General features: G+C 51.1%; 1 protein-coding gene across 2 annotated transcripts in view; it reads left to right on the top strand.

Annotated features, from left to right (window-relative positions):
* stim1b (stromal interaction molecule 1b) overlaps window positions 1-21666 on the top strand; it is a 244786-nt gene that overhangs the window by 185073 nt on the left and 38047 nt on the right. The window contains exons 7-11 of one of the 2 annotated variants that reach the window (XM_068032987.1): window positions 552-729; window positions 1115-1282; window positions 4222-4322; window positions 5414-5649; window positions 13684-13764. In XM_068032987.1, coding sequence (XP_067889088.1) covers window positions 552-729; window positions 1115-1282; window positions 4222-4322; window positions 5414-5649; window positions 13684-13764 — 764 coding nt within the window. The remainder of the gene's footprint in view (window positions 1-551; window positions 730-1114; window positions 1283-4221; window positions 4323-5413; window positions 5650-13683; window positions 13765-21666) is intronic. The other variant, XM_068032988.1, reaches the window with a different exon arrangement.

Raw genomic sequence — 21666 nt, 5'->3', positions numbered from 1 at the left:
AAGTGGCCTAGCAAATCAGTCGGTTGTATGAAATTGATACCCAGTATTCCAAGAAGAAGGCTGTCCACTACCTTCTCAGGGGCACCAAGGGCTGGGCAATAAATGCTGGCCTTGCCACTGACAACCACATTCTGGGAATAGAAATTTTAAAAAAACTGAGGATTAAAAACTGTCATCTGTAGAAACTCTTATGAATCTCATAACAATCTGCAAAATTATCAAGCAAATTTGGCCTTTATAGCCACTCCAGGCACTGCTTCACAAACCACTGACCACCTCCAGGCGCGTATCCATTGTCTCTCGAGATAAGGAGGCCCAAAAGAAATCAAGCAAATTGGAGGAAAGATTCTCACTTGATAAACTAGACGGTCTGTACCTCTGTGTTCCTTTTGGCAATTTTCAGTCACCGACCTCAAAGTTATAATCAGAGCAGGATATAAATACAGGTGTCTTATTTCCCTTAATGTGAAGGTTTCCCCAGTCCTTTCTCTGTCCCGAGATATGGTGTGAATGTTGTGTTTTTGAGGAAGTTTTGAACACTTGACCTGCAGGTTGCTGAAGGCACAGGAGGAGCATCGATCCGTCGAGGTGGAGAAAGTCAACCTGGAGCAGAAGCTGCGAGATGAGATCAATGCAGCGAAGCAGGAAGCACAGCGACTGCGGGAGCTGCGAGAAGGCACGGAGAACGAGCTGAGTCGGCAGAAATATGCAGAGGAGGAATTGGAACAGGTGTGATTTGTACGTTTCGCTAGATCAGGTACAATGTGATGCTTTGGACGTGTGTGCTCGCAGTCAGCTGACTGGGTCCAGAACATTACAGGTGTAAGTGGAGCTGTGTCAGGATGTGGGCGGGGCCCATGCCAGGGCTAGAGGGCTGGAAGCTGTGGGTGTATGTTTGGGCCTCTTGAATCCTGCTGTTCAATCTCAGCTGCTACGTGACCCTGGGAAATAAAACAGTAAGAGGGCAAGAGAGTTGATACAGGAAGGTGACGAGTTTGTACTTTGTTCATACACCCCTCCACTGTACGAGAATAGCATTTACAGCGACTTCCTTGCTTTACCTGCGGCAGCTGGAATGTGATAATGGAAAATGAAACACGTATCTATCTGTCAGGTACGCATGGCTCTGAAGAAAGCGGAAAAGGAATTGGAATCACGTGGAAGTTGGTCCCCACCTGAAACTCTTCAGAAATGGCTGCAACTGACTCACGAGGTGGAAGTCCAGTATTACAATATCAAGAAGCAGAGTGCCGAGAGGCAGCTGAACATTGCCAAGGAAGGGGTACGTAATGTTTGGTAGCATTGTGTAAGAAACTGTTGCCAGGGGGGATGGGAGGAGACAGGTTTTAATGCAGAGAGTTGTGATCTGGAATGTGCTGTCTGAAAAGGTGGTGAAAACAGATTAATAGTAATTTTCAAAAGAGAATTTAATAAGTACTTGAAGGGGGAAAATTTGCAGGGCTGTGGGGTAAGTGCAGGGGGAGTGGGACTAATGAATAGCTCTTTCAAAGAGCCGGCACAGACATGATGAGTTGAAGGCCTCCTTCTGGTTGTAATATTCTGTTGCTGTAGGCATTTATATAGCACCTTTAACATAGCAAAACACCCCAAGACACTTCATAGGAACGCTTAACAAACAAAATTAGACACTGAGCCACATAAGATATTTATAAGTGGCCAAAAGCTTGGTCAAAGAGGTGGATTTCAAGGAACATCTTAACGGAGGAGAGAGAGGCAGAATTTTGGGAGGAAATTCCAGAACTTGGGGCTCAGGCAGCTGAAAGCATGGTCATTGATAGCGGAGCGATTAAACGTGGAGATGCACAGAGGCCAGAATTGGAGGAGGCAGAGATAGAGAGGGGTGACACCATGGAAGGATTTGAAGACAAAGGATAAAGACCAGTAGATCCTGGCTGTGACAAAGTTGGACCAATTCATCTTGTTTTAGCTTGGTTGAAGGTTCCTTTACCTCAGTTGTAAACACATTTTCAAATCCAGCTGTAGATACAATCTAAGTCACAGGCTAATGGCCTGGCTTTCTAAATCAAAGGTTGGGGGCATGCAGAAATGTGCCAAACCGAACTGATTCGCTCAGTTACGTGCATGACAGAGTTGGGTTAAATCGGTTGAAGCAATAGATTAGATGCGATCCCTCAGTTACAGGCAAAAAGGGTGTGTTTATTCAACATTAACGACAAAAGAATGGCTTAACATTTAGATTGGGTTCTTTTATCTTTTCACTTGAGTTAGTATAGTACCTACTGTAAAAGTATATTACAGTTTAATATATATTGCCCTTGAGATGGTGGTGGTGAGCTGCCTTCTTGAACCACTGCAGTCCATGTGGTGTAGGTACACCCACAGTGCTGTTAGGAAGGGAGTTCCAGGATTTTGATCCAGCAACAGTGAAGGAACGGCGATATAGTTCCAAGTCAGGATGGTGTGTGACTTGGAGGGGAACTTGTAGGTGGCGGTGTTCCCATGTGTCTGCTGCCCTTGTCCTTCTAGTTGGTAGAGGTCGTGGGTTTGGAAGGTGCTGTCAAAGGAAGCTTGGTGAGTTGCTGCAGCGCATCTTGTAGATGGTACACACTGCTGCCACTGTGCATCGGTGGTAAAGGGAGTGAATGTTGAAGGTGGTGGATGGGATGCCAATCAAGTGGGCTGCTTTGTCCTGGATGGTGTCGAGCTTCTTGAAAATTGTTGGAGCTGCGCCCATCCAGGCAAGTGGAGAGTATTCCATCACACTCCTGACTTGTGCCTTGTAGGTGGTGGACAGGCTTTGGGGAGTCAGGAGGTGAGTTTCTCACCACAGAATTCCCAGCCTCTGACCTGCTGTTATAGCCACGGTATTTATATGGCTGCTCCAGTTTCTATTCAGTGGTGACCGTATGTGGACCACAACCATGGGATGCTCTCACTCCTGCTCCAATTCTTCTGCAGCCAAGCTGTCCTTAACCCTGACACCGGGCGGGCAACACAGCCCTCGGACTCCTCGCGCGGCTTCAGAGAACAGTATCTATCCCCCTGACTATACTGTCCCTTACAACTACCAAATACTTTTTTGCTTCCCCCGCTTTAATGGCCTTCTGCGCCACAGTGCCGTGGTCAATTTGCCCATCTTCCCTACAGTATTTGATCTCATCAACACCGGTAGCAAGCAATATTGTGCAGCCGCGCAGCAACCTGAATGTCCCCACAAGTTGGCCCTTTTAAGTTACCGCGCGTGCATGACTGCACAAAACAGTTTAAAGGAGTTACGCACATTGTTAACAAGTACTTCGTTGGACAACGGCAAAGGCCCCTCCACCACTGCATCTGCAGTCCTGTTACCTGTCTGAGTTGCAGTCCCATCCTCCTGTCCCTGACTACTAACCAAATTTAAACCACTGTCTAACATAAGGGGTCTGACTGCTTCCTGGGTCAAGTGCCCAGGTCGCATTCTTCCTCTCCGATGAATCACAATGTTTGCACCTCAGCAGCTGTGAGCCGAAGTTCCTTGTGCTGTGCACATGTACTCCAGACGTGGTTGCATGGGATCACACTGCTCTTCACAAACTCCGGCATGATGCAGATATGGATGCACTTCCTGCAATGTCATTGCTATCTAACCTTGTTTTACATGCTTAATTAACTGAATTATGTAACTAACTCACTTGGTTTATTTTTTGTTTTTTTAAACAATTAACTAGTTTGTTATTAATTTAGTAAAATATTAGTTACGAATATCTAGTTTCTAGTTTACACCACTAGCTATAATTATTTTTAATTATCTTAAGTCTGTTTTACAGATTTTATCTTACACAATAACTTGCACCAAACACTTATAACACTGATAAAATTTGTAATATTACTGCCTCAAACCTGCACTAACCACTACAAGTGTTAAAGGCACCTTCCCCCTCCATGCCAAATTCCCACTACTTCCCGAAATCTTAACTTCCCACTCTGTTCACCATCTACTCGGTTCATGTTGCTACCTGTGGTTACTCTCTGGATCCTCTCCTCCTGTTCCCCCTCACAGGCTGGAGATGTTAGGTTCTTGCTGCTCCCACTCGCTTGTGCTGGACACAGACCTGTCCCCCACCGAGCACGATACTTCAACCTTCTGACCTGATCCTCTGCAAGTGCTGTTCTAACTGCTGACTCCCTCTCTCTTCACCCTGCCTCCCTCTCTTTCTCCACCCCCTCCCCCCCCCCCCCCCCCCCCACTCCTCCCCACAGGCAGAAAAAATAAAGAAGAAGAGAAACACATTGTTTGGAACTTTTCACGTTGCACACAGCTCCTCGCTGGATGACGTTGATCACAAAATACTGTCCGCAAAGTGAGTACCAAGCTCGGGCAGTGGACAGGACTGGGGTGGGGAGGTGGTGGTGATGGTAGGGCTGTTAGATAAAAAGCACTGTGTTTCATCAAAGCAGTGTTTCTGTCAGCTCTGTGAAGTGATCAGTCCGGTCAATCATCCAAAAATTGGCAGCATGCAGTGACTGTGGAGTCAGTGTTAATTGTTGGGTGGGAGTCCTGAGGCGTTAATACAGAGACCAATTAGTAGAATCTGACTGTGTCCCGAGAACATTGTCGATGTAAGGGCGGGGGAGGGGGGGGCCTGGGATTGGGTGGTTAGATGTAAGGGGATCCTGCGGTTGTGTAAGGTTCTGTGTCTAGGTTTGAAGTTAATGAGGCACTGCTCGGTTTAATGTCCAGTTCATTGTGGTTTGATTGATGCTTACCGTTGGTTTCTAGACCGTTGGTGGACCTCAGGAACTCCTTGACGGACTTCCACAGCATCAGCTTTCCGTATTACCCGTTATTTACTAGCACATTATTTGTGTTCCTACATATTTAATGAAATTCTGATGTGATGTCATTATCATCCTTTCAGAAATTAGGTGGGGGAGTCCCAGTAGCGTGTCAGTATTGGCACAGGATTTCCTCACACTGGGGTATCAGCGAACCCAAGGACCTGTCTGCACATGCAGGAGTGTGGCAATATTTGCGTGCGGGTGATCTCTGGGAGAGTCGATATTTGAGGGAGGTGGGGGAGTCTCTGGGAGAGTCGATATTTGCAGGGAGAGTGTCTCCGAAAGTGTCGCTATGTCCGGGGGGGTGGGGGGTTGTTATCTTTGGGAGAGTTGCCATATCCGGAGGTCTCCGAGACTGTATCGCATCATCTGAGGGTCTCCAGAGTGTGCCCATATATCAGGCAGAGGAGGTGGTCTCGTACGTCCATATATCAAGGTTCCTGGGACTGTTCTGATATAACTGGGGATGAGTGTGATCTCTGGGAATTTGCCAATATATCGGGAAGTGGTGAGGGGAGGGGGGAGTTGGTGTCGTACATCTGTATATCGAGGTCTCTGGGACATAGCCGATTTGTACGGACCATGCACTGAGCTGCCTCATTTCTCATTGCAGGCAGTCACTGAGTGAGGTCACAGCAGCATTACGTGAGCGACTCCACCGCTGGCAGCAGATTGAAATGCTGTGCAGATTTCAAATCGTCAATAATCCCGGGATCAGTGCCCTGCACTCGGTGCTGAATGTGGATCCAAGCTGGCTTGGACAGGCGCGCTCCACACCCACACATTTCATCCTCACTGATGATCTGGATGATATGGAGGAGGAGCTAGTCACTCCAGTCACTCTCCAATGTAAGTAATAAATACGCCTTATTTACCACGAGAATCTTCAGTAAAAGGACATTGGGCACAACAAGCCCATCTCTCCGTATCCCTGAACACCACCATCTCTCCGTATCCCTGAACCCCACCATCTCCGTATCCCTGAACCCCACCATCTCTCCGTATCCCTGAACCCCACCATCTCTCCCTATCCCTGAACCCCACCATCTCTCCGTATCCCTGAACCCCACCCCCTCTCCGTATCCCTGAACCCCATCCCCTCTCCGTATCCCTGAACCCCACCATCTCTCCGTATCCCTCAACCCCACCATCTCTCCGTATCCCTGAACCCCACCATCTCTCCCTATCCCTGAACCCCACCATCTCTCCGTATTCCTGAACCCCACCATCTCTCCGTATCCCTCAACCCCACCATCTCTCCCTATCCCTGAACCCCACCATCTCTCCGTATTCCTGAACCCCACCATCTCTCCGTATTCCTGAACCCCACCATCTTGCCCTATCCGTGAACCCCACCATCTCGCCCTAGCCCTGAACCCCACCATCTCGCCCTAGCCCTGAACCCCACCATCTCGCCCTAGCCCTGAACCCCACCATCTCGCCCTAGCCCTGAACCCCACCATCTCTCTTTATCCCTGAACCCCACCATCTCTCTTTATCCCTGAACCCCACCATCTCTCTTTATCCCTGAACCCCACCATCTCTCCCTATCCCTGAACCCCACCATCTCTCCCTATCCCTGAACCCCACCATCTCTCCGTATTCCTGAAGCCCACCATCTCGCCCTATCCGTGAACCCCACCATCTCTCCGTAACCCTGAACCCCACCATCTCGCCCTATCCCTGAACCCCACCATCTCTCCGTAACCCTGAACCCCACCATCTCGCCCTATCCCTGAACCCCACCATCTCTCCATATCCCTGAACCCCACCATCTCTCCCTATCCCTGAACCCCACCATCTCTCCGTATCCCTGAACCCCACCCCCTCTCCATATCCCTGAACCCCATCCCCTCTCCGTATCCCTGAACCCCACCATCTCTCCGTATCCCTCAACCCCACCATCTCTCCGTATCCCTGAACCCCACCATCTCTCCCTATCCCTGAACCCCACCCTCTCTCTGTATCCCTGAACCCTACCATCTCTCCGTATCCCTGAACACCACAATCTCTCCGTATCACTGAACCCCACCATCTCTCCGTATCACTGAACCCCACCATCTCTCCTATCCCTGAACCCCACCATCTCTCCCTATCCCTGAACCCCACCATCTCTCCGTATCACTGAACCCCACCATCTCTCCGTATCACTGAACCCCACCATCTCTCCCTGTCCCTGAACACCACCATCTCTCCGTATCCCTGAACACCACCATCTCTCCGTATCCCTGAACCCCACCATATCTCCGTATCCCTGAACCCCACCATCTCTCCGTATGACTGAACCACACCATCTCTCCCTATCCCTGAACCCCACCATCTCTCCGTATCCCTGAACCCCACCATCTCTCCGTAACCCTGAAACACACCATCTCTCCCTATCCCTGAACCCCACCATCTCTCCGTATCCCTAAACCCCACCATCTCTCAGTATCCCTGAACCCCACCATCTCTCTGTAACCCTGAACCCCATCTCTCCGTAACCCTGAACCCCACCATCTCGCCCTGTCCCTGAACCCGATATCTCTCCCTATCCCTGAACCCCACCATCTCTCCGTGACCCTGAACCCCACCATCTCGTCCTATCCCTGAACCCCACCATCTCTCCGTATCACTGAACCCCACCATCTCTCCTATCCCTGAACCCCACCATCTCTCCCTATCCCTGAACCCCACCATCTCTCCGTATCCCTGAACCCCACCATCTCTCCATATCCCTGAACCCCACCATCTCTCCGTATCCCTGAACCCCACGATCTCTCCGTATCCCTGAACCCCACCATCTCTCCCTATCCCTGAACCCCACTATCTCTTCGTAACCCTGAACCCCACCATCTCTTCGTAACCCTGAACCCCACCATCTCTCCGTATCCCTGAACCCCACCATCTCTCCGTATCCCTGAACCCCACCATCTCTCCCTATCCCTGAACCCCACCATCTCTCCCTATCCCTGAACCCCACCATCTCTCCGTAACCCTGAACCCCACCATCTCTCCCAATCCCTGAACCCCACCATCTCTCCGTATCAGTGAACCCCACGATCTCTCCGTATCCCTGAACCCCACGATCTCTCCGTATCCCTGAACCCCACTATCTCTCCGTAACCCTGAACTCCACCATCTCTCGCAATCCCTGAACCCCACCATGTCTCCGTATCACTGAACCCGACATCTCTCCCGATCCCTGAATCCCACCATCTCTCCGTGACCCTGAATCCCACCATCTCGTCCTATCCCTGAACCCCACCATCTCTCCGTATCCCTGAACCCCACCATCTCTCCGTATCCCTGAACCCCACCATCTCTCCGTATCCCTGAACCCCACCATCTCTCCGTATCCCTGAACCCCACCATCTCTCCCTATCCCTGAACCCCACCATCTCTCCCAATCCCTGAACCCCACCATCTCGCCCTATCCCTGAACCCCACCATGTCTCCGTATCACTGAACCCGACATCTCTCCCTATCCCTGAACCCCACCATCTCTCCCAATCCCTGAACCCCACCATCTCGCCCTATCCCTGAACCCCACCATCTCTCCCTATCCCTGAACCCCACCATTTCTCCGTATCCCTGAACCCCACCATCTCTCCTATCCCTGAACCCCACCATCTCTCCCTATCCCTGAACCCCACCATCTCGTCCTATCCCTGAACCCCACCATCTCTCCGTTACCCTGAACCCCACCATCTCTCCGTAACCCTGAACCCCACCATCTCTCCGTAACCCTGAACCCCACCGTCTCTCCCTATCCCTGAACCCCACCATCTCTCCCTATCCCTGAACCCCACCATCTCTCCCTATCCCTGTACCCCGCCATCTCTCCCTATCCCTGAACCCCACCCTCTCTCCCTATCTGTGAACCCCACCCTCTCTCCCTATCCGTGAACCCCACCATCTCTCCCTATCCGTGAACCCCACCATCTCTCCCTATCCCTGAACCCCACCATCTCTCCCTATCCCTGAACCCCACCATCTCTCCGTATCCCTGAACCCCACCATCTCTCCGTATCCCTGAACCCCACCATCTCTCCCTATCCCTGAACCCCACCATCTCTCCCTATCCCTGAACCCCACCCTCTCTCCGTATCCCTGAACCCCACCATCTCGCCCTATCCCTGAACCCCACCATCTGTCCGTAACCCTGAACCCCACCATCTCTCCCAATCCCTGAACCCCACCATCTCGCCCTATCCCTGAACCCCACCGTCTGTCCGTAACCCTGAACCCCACCATCTCTCCCAATCCCTGAACCCCACCATCTCTCCCTATCCCTGAACCCCACCATCTCTCCGTATCACTCCGTCTCCACTTTCACTACAGGAACACCTTTAATTGACTCATTCTGTCTGCTTCAATGTCGTTCGTTAGCAATTTATTCTGCAGTTCTATTAACCGAACAAGTGCTGTCTGGTTGGTTTGTGATGAGAGGCTCTAATATGCTGCAGTATTGCATTAAAGGAAGATTCTGTTCTAACTCTGCCCTGTTCGACTTTCCCTCTCTTCACGCCTGGCTTATCGGCGGACGTCCCCATATACTGGGTTCTGCTTTGTGCAGTTCCTCCCTACATCTTTCTGCCTCTGCACCTCAGCCTCCTTAAAGCGCACCTTTTCAGTTCTTCTTTCTATTCTCTCCTGCGTTGGCTGGGTCTCTTTTCCATATTCTTACTCGTGAAGCACCTTGTGTCATTCTCTCTACATTATATTACATTATAAGCACCGTTTACGGAGTGAAGGAGTGGGGTGGAGTAGATAGAACTGTGGAACCACAGTTTACAGACCAGGAGTAGCCCATTCGGCCCATCTTGTCAGTGCTAACTCTCTGCAAAAGCAACCGAAATCTAATCCCACCTCCCGTTTTCCTCATAGCTCATGTATCTCCATGTTTTTGAAATGTTCATCTATTCCTCCCTCAAAAGGTGCAGTGGTCCCTGCCTGAACCATTCCCAGGTCAAAGCATTTAACAATTGGGAAATGTCCTCTGACTTCACTCTCTCATTGATTTTCAATGTGGCACTGAAATAAAAGCAAAATACTGCAGATGCTGGAAAACTGAAATATAAACAGAAAGTGCTGGAAATACTCAGCAGATCTGGCAGCATCTGTGGAGAGAAAAGCAGAGTTAACATTTCATCAGAACTGGCAAAGATTAGAAGTGTAATCGGTTTTAAGCAAGTGAAGTGGTGCGGGGGTGGGGTTGAAAGAACAGAAGGGAAGGTGTGTGATAGGGTAGAGGGCAGTCGAGATTAAGTGACAAAGATGTCATGGGGTGAAGGCAAAGGCAGTGCTAATGATTGTGGTGAAAGACAAAGCATTAGTCCAAGGAGAGTGTTAATGACAGAATAATGAACAGCTCTGTCCAAAAACACAAACATGAAAAACCAAGTTTAAGGCTGGCTCATGGTTTAAAAAATAAATAAACTAATGATTAAAAGAAGGCCAGTTATGCTCTGAAATTGTTGAACTCAATGTTGAGTCTGGAAGGCTGTAAAGTGCCTCATCGAAAAATGAGGTGCTCTTCCTCAAGCTTGCGTTGATGTTCACTGGAACACTGCAGCAGTGGGGGGGAATCCTCGGTTGAGGAAAAAGGAAGACATATCAGAAGAGCTATTGTGGAAGGTTGCATCATCAGAACAGATGCGTCTGAGACAGAGAAACTGGGAGAATGGAATGGAGTCCTTACAGGAAGCAGGGTGTGAGGAAGTGTAGTCAAGGTAGCTGTGGGAGTCATGGGCTTATAATGAATATTAGTAGACAGCCTATCCCCAGAGATGGAGACAGAGAAGTCGAGGAAGAGACCGCTGTGGTTGACAGGCCCTCAACCGTGTCTGACCTATTTCCCGCACTTCTGCTGTCACCCCTTCCCCTCCCTCCCAGAACAGTGACAGGGTTCCCCTTGTCCTCACTTTCCACTCCACCAGCCTCCACATCCAAAGGATCATCCTCCGCCATTTCCGCCACCTCCAGCGTGATGCCACCACCAAACACATCTTCCCCTCCCCTGTCGGCATTCCGAAGGGATCAGTCCCTCCGCGACATCCTGGTCCTCTCCTCCATCACTCCGACACCTTGTCCCCTACCCATGGCACCTTCCCATGCAATTGCAGGAGGTGTAATACCTGCCCTTTTACCTTCTCTCTCCTCACCATCCAAGGCTCCAAACATTCCTTCCAGGTGAAGCTGCGATTTACTTGTACTTCTTTCAATTTAATATACTATATTCGCTGCTCACAATGTGGTCACCTCTACATTGGAGACACCAAACACAGACTGGGTGACCACTTTGCGGAACACCTCCGCTCTGTCCACAAGCATGACCCCGAGCTTCTGGTTACTTGCCATTTCAATTCACCACCCTACTCTCATGCACACATTTCTGTCCTTGGCCTGCTGCAGTGTTCCAGTGAATATCAACGCAAGCTCAAGGAACAGCACCTAATCTTCCAATTAGGTACTCTACAGCCTTCCGGTCTCAACATTGAGTTCAATAATTTCAGAGCATGACTGGCCTTTTTTAACCATTAGTTTATCTTATTTTTTTAACCATGAGCGTGCTTTAAACTTGGTTTTTCATGTTTGTGTTTTTGGACAGAGCTGTTCACTCTCTCTGGACTAATGCTTTGTCTTTCACACAATCATTAGCACTGCCTTTGCCTTCGTCCCATGACATCTTTGTTATTTAATCTCTCCTGCCCTCTACCCTATCACACACCTTCCCTTTTGTTCTCTTTCAACCCCTACCTCCCCCCGCACACCCTACTTCACTTGCTCAAAGCCTATTACATATCTAATCTTTGCCAGTTCTGACGTAAGGTCACAGACCTGAAACGTTAACTCTGCTTCTCTCTCCACAGATGCTGCCAAACCTGCTGAGTATTTCCAGAACTTTCTGTTTTTATTTTAAATGTGGCATCAGGCACATGTCTCAGTTGGGGAGAGGCTCATGTGGTTGTAATGGGTCAAGCAGTCTGTTCCCCACCATCACAACCTCCCTTCCTACTCCTAATTTCATTTTCACCAGTGACCCATGGGATTTGTTGATGTATTTGGCCGTAGCTGGTGCCATTGAGACATCACTTCTCAAAGGCCCCAATGGAGTTCCCAAAAGCACCTCCCCAATCATAGAATCATAGAAAGTTTAAGGCACAGAAAGAGGCCACTTGGCCCATCGTGTCTTTGCTGTCTGAAAAACAATCCACCTATTCTAATCCCACCTTCCAGCATATGGTCCATAACCCTGTAGATTAGGGCACTTGAGGTGCATATCTAGACTCCTTATGAATGAGTTGAGGGTTTCTGCCTCAACTACCCTTTCAGGCAGTGAGTTCCAGACCCCCACCACCCTCTATATGAAAATGTTTTTCCTTATCTCCCCTCTAATCAAATTGTTGCTTCAGGCATCTGCCGATTGCCTCACTCTGCTCTTTCAGAAGGTGCTGCATTTCCCCCTTTACCAATGCCTCACATGTACCTGGAGAGGTTAACTCTCTTTGACCTACTCCACCCCCCTTACCCCAGCCAGCATGCAGTACAGCTGGCACCGCAGGGGTTAACAGTCTGTGTTTCTACCCTCTTACCACCATCCTCCCTTTATATATTGTCAGGAATATCACTTGTATTTTAAGAATGTGGGTTTTTTTTGCTCTCACCCTCACCACTTGCTACTGCTGCCTTCTTGCACATCATCTCTCCTACCCAGCATCTCCATTTGCTGCACTGTTGAGAGCCATTTCCTTTCCCTATCACGCTCCCCTTTATGTCTCCTCCCACCTCCAGCCATCCACTCCCCTTCCCCTCTCCCTTTATTCCGCTTTGCTGCAGTGTGGAGAGGAGTGCCTGGCCTTTAGTTCTATCTCCCTCCTGTGAGGGTGAAATCAGATGGGAATTTTAACTAATGTAAATGTGCATCTCCTGGTATTTCCTGATCTATAAGTGTTGGGTGGTGGTAGCAGCAGCATTTGAGCGCTGCTTTGTCTGCACTCTCGCTCTATCCTGACTCACTGTTCCTGTGAGGCATTGTGTGGGGTGGGCAGAGTTGTCCTCAACATTGCTGTATGTACACCACCAGCAGAGCTTAGTGGGATAGATGGGAGTGGGGATCTGTCGCCTCTCTCTCCTCTGAAGCTCATCCCCAATCCGGTTATATGCCATGAAATAACTGGCCCTCTATTTACTCCTCTGCAGCTTGCCTTCTCTGCTCCAGGCTGACATCTGATGAACAGTTCACTGATCGTGCTGTTCTATTTGTACGCCCTGTAGTCATGATGATTTCAGCAACGTGTTACACTGCACGTGGAAAACTGTCCCCATGAGCTGTGATGATCATCCATTGCTGCACCTTAGTTTCTGCCTTTTCAAACTTCACATTGTGCCCGGGGAGAGCATTGCAGTGCAACTTAAATTCACTGGTGCTCTTCAAAGAAAAGTATCTGGAATTCAAGAAACTGATCCCTAAACACTGCACAAAACACATAAATCCCAGAATCTTTATTTAATAATGGGATGAGTTATTCAGTCATCTGAAACCAGTGCTTCTGTCTCCATTCCCACAGATACAGAGTTATTCATCACCAAAGCAGTGGTGAGATAAATGCAAGCCAAACATACAGAATCATAGTGGCCCATGTTTCTTTATAAATGCTCTCACGTTAACGCAATGCATTAAATGATCCTATGATTGCTAGGTTGTAGTTCTTACACCAAAAGACTGATTTATGTGTAATTTGTATGTGTATAATTTATGTGTAATTTGTAGCCACCGTGTTACTGGGCTTGGCTAGTGGAAAATGCAAACTGATTTAAGGGGTGACTGAGTTGCTGACTGTGTTGTGTGGTTTATGTGAATATTTTCCTGTTTTTTTTAACTTGGATGGCTGGGACCAGATATGGCATGGTTAATGGATCACAGAATCACTGATCGCTCCAGGACACCCCTGGACAGTCTTTCAACATGGAGCTCCACTGGTTTGAGATTATATATATATATATAACTCTCTCTCTGTCTTTTGTTTTTTAATCATCACTTCTCCTCACAAAATCAGGCATGCTGTGCTTCCTGACTCTCTGCAGGTAGTGACTCTGAGCTATTTCTTTTCTGCAGAAATACACGGCATAAGACAGCTTTGCTCTGTTGGGTGGTTCTGCGTAACCTCACTCTCCACTTTTAACTGGACCAGTTAATCCAGGGAGTGAGTTCAGATGCCGCCAGGGCAGTTTGAAACATCTAGAAATAAAAAGCTGGGATCAGTAAAAGTGAGCATGAAGTAGTTGGATTGTCCTAAAAGCCCAATCAATTCACTAATGTTCTTCAGTGAAGAGAACCTGCTGACCTCATCCGGTCTGGGCCCTGAAGTGTCCTAGTAGGACGCTCAGTTGTATCAGAAACTGTACCATCTGTAGCACAGGGGCAACTAGAGATGGCAATAATTACTGGCCTTGCCAGTGATGACCACAGCCAGAGAATGAATGGTGGCACAGGCTGTAGAGCATAAACCTGGCTGTAATGCAGAACAAAATTCAGTCTGATACTAGGGCCACAGGATGGCTCATGTGGGAAATGCCAGACTGCTGCATCAGCAGATACACTGCTAAGGCTAGGGCTGAGGCATATTGATAGGCCAATGTAGAGGGAGCTTTATTCTGTATCTAACCCCGTGCTGTACCTGTCCTGGGAGTGTTTGATGGGGACAGTGTAGAGGGAGTTTTACTCTGTATCTAACCCCGTGCTGTACCTGTCCTGGGAGTGTTTGATGGGGACAGTGTAGAGGGAGTTTTACTCTGTATCTAACCCCATGCTGTACCTGTCCTGGGAGTGTTTGATGGGGACAGTGTAGAGGGAGCTTTGCTCTGTATCTAATCCCATGCTGTACCTGTCCTGGGAGTGTTTTATGGGGTCAGTGTAGAGGGAGCTTTATTCTGTATCTAACCCTGTGCTGTACCTGTCCTGGGAGTGTTTGATGGGAACAGTGTAGAGGGAGCTTTGCTCTGTATCTAATCCCATGCTGTACCTGTCCTGGGAGTGTTTTATGGGGTCAGTGTAGAGGGAGCTTTATTCTGTATCTAACCCCGTGCTGTACCTGTCCTGGGAGTGTTTGATGGGAACAGTGTAGAGGGAGCTTTACTCTGTATCTAACCCCGTGCTGTACCTGTCCTGGGAGTGTTTGATGGGGACAGTGTAGAGGGAGCTTTATTCTGTATCTAACCCCATGCTGTACCTGTCCTGGGAGTGTTTGATGGGAACAGTGTAGAGGGAGCTTTACTCTGTATCTAACCCCGTGCTGTACCTGTCCTGGGAGTGTTTGATGGGGACAGTATAGAGGGAGTTTTACTCTGTATCTAACCCCATGCTGTACCTGTCCTGGGAGTGTTTGATGGACAGTGTAGAGGGAGCTTTACTCTGTATCTAACCCCCATTTTTTTTCTCTTTTTAAAATATTTTCTTTGTCAGGGCTTCTGTAAGTGCCGTGAACATACAGGCAGTTTCAGGGAGGCGGGGGCCGTTAGTGTCTGCATCAACGTTCTCTGTTATAAGATTGTTTTCCAGCCCCTCCTGCAGCACTGACCTTCACTGGGGTATGGATTCCGACAGCAAACTGACCCTTTCACCCCTCTCCCTCCATACCTCACCCAGCACACCATCCTTCATGTGAGAGTCGGGACTGGCTTAGGGCCTTCAAGTACAATTTCATAGAGTGTAGAGGGAGCTTTACTCTGTATCTAACCCTGTTTTTCAAAGGCGACCTTTACACTCCAAGCCCCTTTTATTTTGCTTGAGGGGCCCTTTATTCCCCAGACTTCCTTTGTATACATTTTAAATAAATAACTTTATTAAAAACACATAAATGAAACAAAACTCAAATTAAAATGCTATTCTCGGTATCGATGATCCCCTGCGGTGTCCACTGGTCACGGAAGGCCACAAGCGCACCAGTGGACATCGCATGCTCCTACTCCAGGTACACCTGGGTGCGAACGTAACCTCGGAAGTGCAGGCAATCAGGGTGGACGGCCCCCTGACGGGTCAGGAGCGTGGAGCTGAAGTGCAGCCAAAACATAAGGAGCAGCCCCTTTAAATACTCAAAGAGGGGCTGCAACCTCACACACTCCATATACATGGAACACGGACTCGTCCAGGCCGCAGAAATTACAGGCAGCCTGGGAGTCTGTGAACCTACGTAAAAGTCTATTGCACGGGACTGCCCTGTGCAGCACCCTCCACCCCAGGTCCCCGATATAAAGGGGGAGGACTCCCGCATAGAGAGACCTCCACTGGGGTTCCCCCTCATAGCCAGATGGCAACACAGACTGCTACGGCATATCCAGGCGGCTGACGAGGGAGAGGAATTGGAGAGTGTGCAGGAGCAGCCCGTACAGGAAACCCCTCTGCGCGATGTGGAATGGCTTGGAGGGCATTTCCAAGATGCAGCTCGGGTTGTGTGGGATTGGGGCCTGGGTCCGATGAGCAGTTCCGGCTGACTGGGGGTCAGCTTAGTTGGGAGCACTCCACACTCACGAGCCCCCTCGTCACCCGCAATGATGGGCGTCCTGGGGCTTCGGTGCCTCCTCTGCCTGCCAGTCCGTTTCCAGAGCTGGCAGTCCAGACAGCCGAGGCACTCTCCTCCACCGGTGAGGGAGAGCCCTGGCTGGGGGCACCATGTTCCAGACTCTGAATAGATCCCGGTAAAAGACAGGCAACTCCCTCAGAGAGGCGCGGTTAACGGTCTCCGCCGGGAGCTGCGTGTCGTCTTGAAAGCAGTACCCCTGGCGGAAAAAAAGTCGTTGCCAGCGCACACCATCTGGGAGGATTCTCGACATACAGGTATCTCTGCAGGATCCGAAGGCAGAGAGTCGCAGCTTGGGTGTGGACACACACCAGCGACTGGCCATCCTCCTTGTGTGGGAGACTCAGGACCGTGGCAGAGACCCAGTGTTTCCTCTTGCCCCAGAAGAACTAGACGAGTTTCTTCTGGATCTTGGTGGCAAATGCAGGGAGCGGGGCCAAAGTGACCGATCGAGGCCACCAGTTGGTTTATAACTAGTGCTCGGCCCCTGTAGGAAGGCACTCGGAGCAATACTGTCCAGCGTCCCAGCCAAGTGGTGACTTTCACCTCCAACTCCTGCCAGTTTGCAGGCCAGGCTTCCTCAGCGAGGCTAAGGTGGACTCCCAGATAGAGGAAGTGCATGGTGCTCCACGCAAAAGGTGTTAACTGCTCTGGCGGGGAGTCCACCCACCACTGAACCACCAGGAGACCAGAACATTTCTCCCAATTGATCCTTTCGGAGGACAAGGCAGAAAAGTCTGCTGGCACTCGCGCATCCTCCGCAAGTCAATGGGATCAGTGATCAGGAGGAGCACATAATCGGCGTAAGCTGAGAGGACGACCCGCATGCCCGGCCCGCACAGGACCAAACCTGTCAACCTCCTGCGATGCAGGCACAAGAATGGCTCCACACAGATGGTATATAATTGACTGTACTTGGGGCATCCCTGACGCACTCCTCTCCCAAAATGAAGGGGCGCCATCAAGGACCCATTAGCTTTGACCAGACACTCTGCGGCAGCATACAGAAGTTGGACCCGGGCCACAAAATGCGGCCTGAGTCCGAACGCGCGCAGAGTTCCGAAAAGAAATTCATTATCGACCCTGTCAAACGAGTTCTCCTGATCGAGGGAAAGAAAGGCGACCGACAGACCAGCCCTCTGGGAAAGATGGATCAGGTCCTGAACCAGGTGGATATTGTCCCAGATGGACGGGTCCGGGGCCGTGTAGAATTGGTCAGGGTGGATCGTATGGAACAAAGGTGGATAGACATAGCCTGGGCAAAATCTTATAATCAGTGCTGAGGAGGGAGACCGGACGCCAGTTCTTAAGCAAGCGGAGATCGCCCCTCTTAGGCAGTCCTGAGGAACTCCACGGTCAGCCCGTCCAGCCCCGGGGATTTGCCTCTCGAGAGCTGGTGGAGGCAGCTCTGTCAACATGAGCAGAGCCTCCAATTCTTCGATGCCCTCTGGGATGACCTTCGGCAGGTCCTCCCACAAAAGTCTGCGCTTGTCCTCGCTGGACGGATCCGGAGAGAACAATGCACTGTAATAGGTATAGGCCAAAAGGCCCATTCCCTCCGGATCCATGACAGAGGATCCGTCGTCAGCCAACAGCTCAACAAGCTGTTTACAGACCCCCTGCCATTTTTCCAGTGAGTAGAAGAGGGGTGATGCGCGGTCCAAATATTCCAGGATCTGGATCCGCGATCTCACATACGTGCCTCAGGACCCTATGAGCTGCAGGTCCCTCAGCGCGCCCTTCTCTTTGTACACTTACCACAGGGCCGGATCCGAGATGGGACTCCAAGTCCAGCACCTCCCTCTCTAGGTGCCCGATCTCAGCTTCCCGCCTGTTGGTCGACCCCTTCGTGTACTCCTGACATAAGACACAGATGTGAGTCTTGCCCACATCCTACCATAGCCTCAAGGAGGGGAAACCCCTCTACTTCCTTCTCCAGTCGTCTCAGAATCGCTCGTTCTCCAGCAGCCGGTTGTTAAAGTGCCAGTATGCGGGCCCTGCCCGCGTGCTGAGCAGAGTGAACTCCACCCACACCAGGTGGTCGTCCGAGCACGGCACCAGCTGCATGGAGGCCGCTGAGACGCTGGAGACGTACGCTGAAATGTCGAGGCGGTCGACTCGGGGCCCTCCTCCTCCATACCTCCATGTGAAGGCGCTGGAGTCTGGCTGGAGATTTCGCCAGGCGCCCACCAAGTCGAGGGAGCTGATCAGTTCCCTCAACTTCTCCACCGACGCTTGGTCGCGCTGGGGACTGGAATGATCCCTCACCTCGAGGGTACAGTTATAATCCCCCCCCGAGGATGATGCACTCGCCGTTATCGATAGAGCTCAAGAGAGCGGACACTTCTTTAAAGAAACGCATTTACAACGCGCTGGGCCTGGTCGTGTACATGTTCACAAAGTGGAGCGGCACGCTACCCAGGCAAACGGCGAGGTGGAGCAAGCTCTTTGACCCCCAAGATCTCCGGCTGAAAAATCAGGGCCAACAAGATAGCTACCCCACTAGTAATAGGGGTGAAGTGACTCATGTAGACCGCACCCTACCATTCCAGGAGCCAGGTGGCTTCGTCTCCCGGAACAGTGTGGGTTTCCTGCAGAAAGCTCACCGCATATCTCCCTTCCCTGAGGACTGAGAGATTGTGAAATCTACGGAGAGACCCCCTGCTGCGTTGATGTTGAGGCTGGCTATGTTATCTTCATGTCAAAAGCACTTGGAACCCGTCACCAACACCTCACTGTGAGGAGGGAGTGGAAGTGCACCTGGCCTTCCACTCCCCCAGCAACCCATTGAGGAACGCATTAAACCGGTGCCTCTCAACCAGTTTCACGCCTGCACCCTTCCCTGCCTTCTTGAGTTCGGCCCGGATGGATTGGATGATCAGCGCCAAACTCGACCACCGGCAGAGGGCCAGTTGATCTTTATTGAGGCAACCCCCGCGTGCTGCGAGGAAGTCCTGGGGTTCCGCGGTGGGGATGAGAGGAGACTCTCTGGGAGGCACGAGGGAGTCCACCTCCACACTGGTGATTGATTCAAGGTCGTCCTCCCTGCCCCACGCCGAGTCCCCATCCTCCTCCGGGTTGTCACCGTCTGTGGCCGACACACCCATCACACACTGTGGGGCGAATGTCCTGGCCGTGCCAGTTGGTCCCGCCTCCGTCACCATCCCACCCCCAGGATCGATGGTGGAGTCGTCCTCTTTGGGTTCATCTATTGGGCTGGAGCCTATGGGCCCCCCTTCACCTCCATCCCCAGGCCAATGAGCAGCCCAGGGGAGATGGTAGTACCCGACTCCGGAAATCCAGCCGGAGCCAAGACTGGAGGCAGAGAGAGAGAGTCCATCTCCCGCTCTGCCAGCACCTGCAGGATGAGCAGACGGCAGTATTTTCACCCAAAACTGGGTCGGGTACATCCTGGTCGGGAGTGGATTTTGTCAAGGAGGGCCGGCCCTTTGGGGCCTCGCCCTCCCCTCTACTCGGCACCCAACACAGTGGCAGATGGGGAGGCTTCTCCAGGAGCGTCCCCAGGCTCCCCCACCACAAGCAAGGTCTCACTTTCTCTTTCAGGAAGGGCCACATGTACAGGGGTCTGCCCCTCCCCTCCATCCTGAGGGGTAGGGAGCTCCTGCCCAGGCTTTACAGCCTGTATGATGGCAGGGGGAACCCGGGGACCTGAATCAGGAGATAGCTCCTCTCCAGCAGATGGGCCCTGCACCTTAGGGCCCTGTGTTACCTCTGTGCCTTTGCCTCTTTTTCCCACTAGGGCACGGAGGCTAAGAGACCTCCATGTCATCAAAGGCCACCGCACCTTCCTTTTGCTTTATCCTGGGCCTGAGCCCAGCCCTGGGGCAGGTGGGTTCCTTGGGATCTGCCCTTGGGCTGAGCTCAGGCTTGGGTTGTGCCACAGTATCCAGGGGACGCACCTCTCAGGTGCTTATTCTTTCTCTGCGCCTTCCTTCCACTTGGATGGGCAAACCCCTCCCCGCAGGAGGCTGTGAAAATCACAGCCTCCGGAACCACCTGAGCGTTGTCTGTTGGAGGTGTTGGGGGAGTGGGAGGAGGTGCAGCGGCGCCACCCTGGGCCACCGAAGTGGAGTTGGTGGCTAGGAGGTTGGGACAGTTCTTACGAACGTGCCCCCCCATCTTGCAGGCATGACACTGCGCTCCGTCCAAGCTCCAGAAGACGTGGTGGGCCGCCCCCTGGAACTCAACATTAAATTGGCCCTCCAAGACCTCCTCCCGTGCCAGCTGCATAAATAGCTGGTGGTAGAAGGAGTAGACGTGCCAGAGGCTGTTCTCCCGAAGACCGAGCAGGACTCTGGTGATCCATGACCTCACCTCCCCCAGATGGTGCAGTAGGGGAGGAGGAGTTAACTGGGAATGAAGGGTGGGACGTTAGATAACACTATCCGCTGTGCAGTGGCCCCCAGACGGTCCACTGGCAAGAATGTCCCGGCAACAGTGAGCTCCCTACTCGGGGCCAAGGACACTGCCCGCTCGGTCTTCAGAAAAAATACTGCCTTCCCGTACATCTTTGAGGCTGCCACAATGGCAGAGGGCCCGACAACCTTGGCCATTGCCTTTACATAAGCCTCGATAGACATGTTGGGGTGGGGATAATTCTTCACCCCATGGCTAGACGTTATGAATTTAAAAGGTGACGAGACTAAATGGGCGGCCACAGAGGCTGCAGCCACATAGGTATGAAAGCGTCCCGCCACCGGTGATGTTGGCCGCCATGGGTTCAAGAGCCAAACCCACCCCAAGTTGTAGGCTTGCAAAAAAAAAAATCAAACAAAGTTTGCAAGAAATAACGTAGAAACAAATAGTACGTTAGGGGAGAGGCTGAGGGTACACAGATAACGGGATAGACAGGCTATATGCGATAACCTATGCTTTAAGGATGGTAACGGATCACTCTGAACAGTCCTGAGTAACACTCTTGGTCTTCTGGTTGCGGAAGGCATCTTCACTTGGGTCAGCCGAAAGCTGCCCAGGCACTAGCCATATCCTTCTGTCTCTTCAGCCAGGCAGCTTCAGCTGGGCAATTAGGTTGGGGAGGAAGCTTCCTTGTGTATTCAATGCAATTGCACAGCTCCCTGTAGAATTGTACAGTCCCCACCCCTTCTTGTTCCGGCCTCTTCCACCTCCCGCAACAGTCCAAGTCAAACAAAAGTCTGGTGCTCGACCACCCACCTTAGCTTATTTCTCCAAAGTCTTTTCCTCCTCTGCAGCAAATGTTGTCCAAAAGTGTTGCAGCTCTCTCCTCAGCTCTCCCTCTCCAGCAGCACCTCCAGCAACTGACTGT

Source organism: Heterodontus francisci, chromosome 6, assembly GCF_036365525.1.
Source record: "Heterodontus francisci isolate sHetFra1 chromosome 6, sHetFra1.hap1, whole genome shotgun sequence".
NCBI classification, from domain to species: Eukaryota; Metazoa; Chordata; class Chondrichthyes; order Heterodontiformes; family Heterodontidae; genus Heterodontus; species Heterodontus francisci.
The sequence above is the reverse complement of the archived record's forward strand: the minus strand, read 5'-3'. Positions and strand labels throughout refer to the sequence as shown.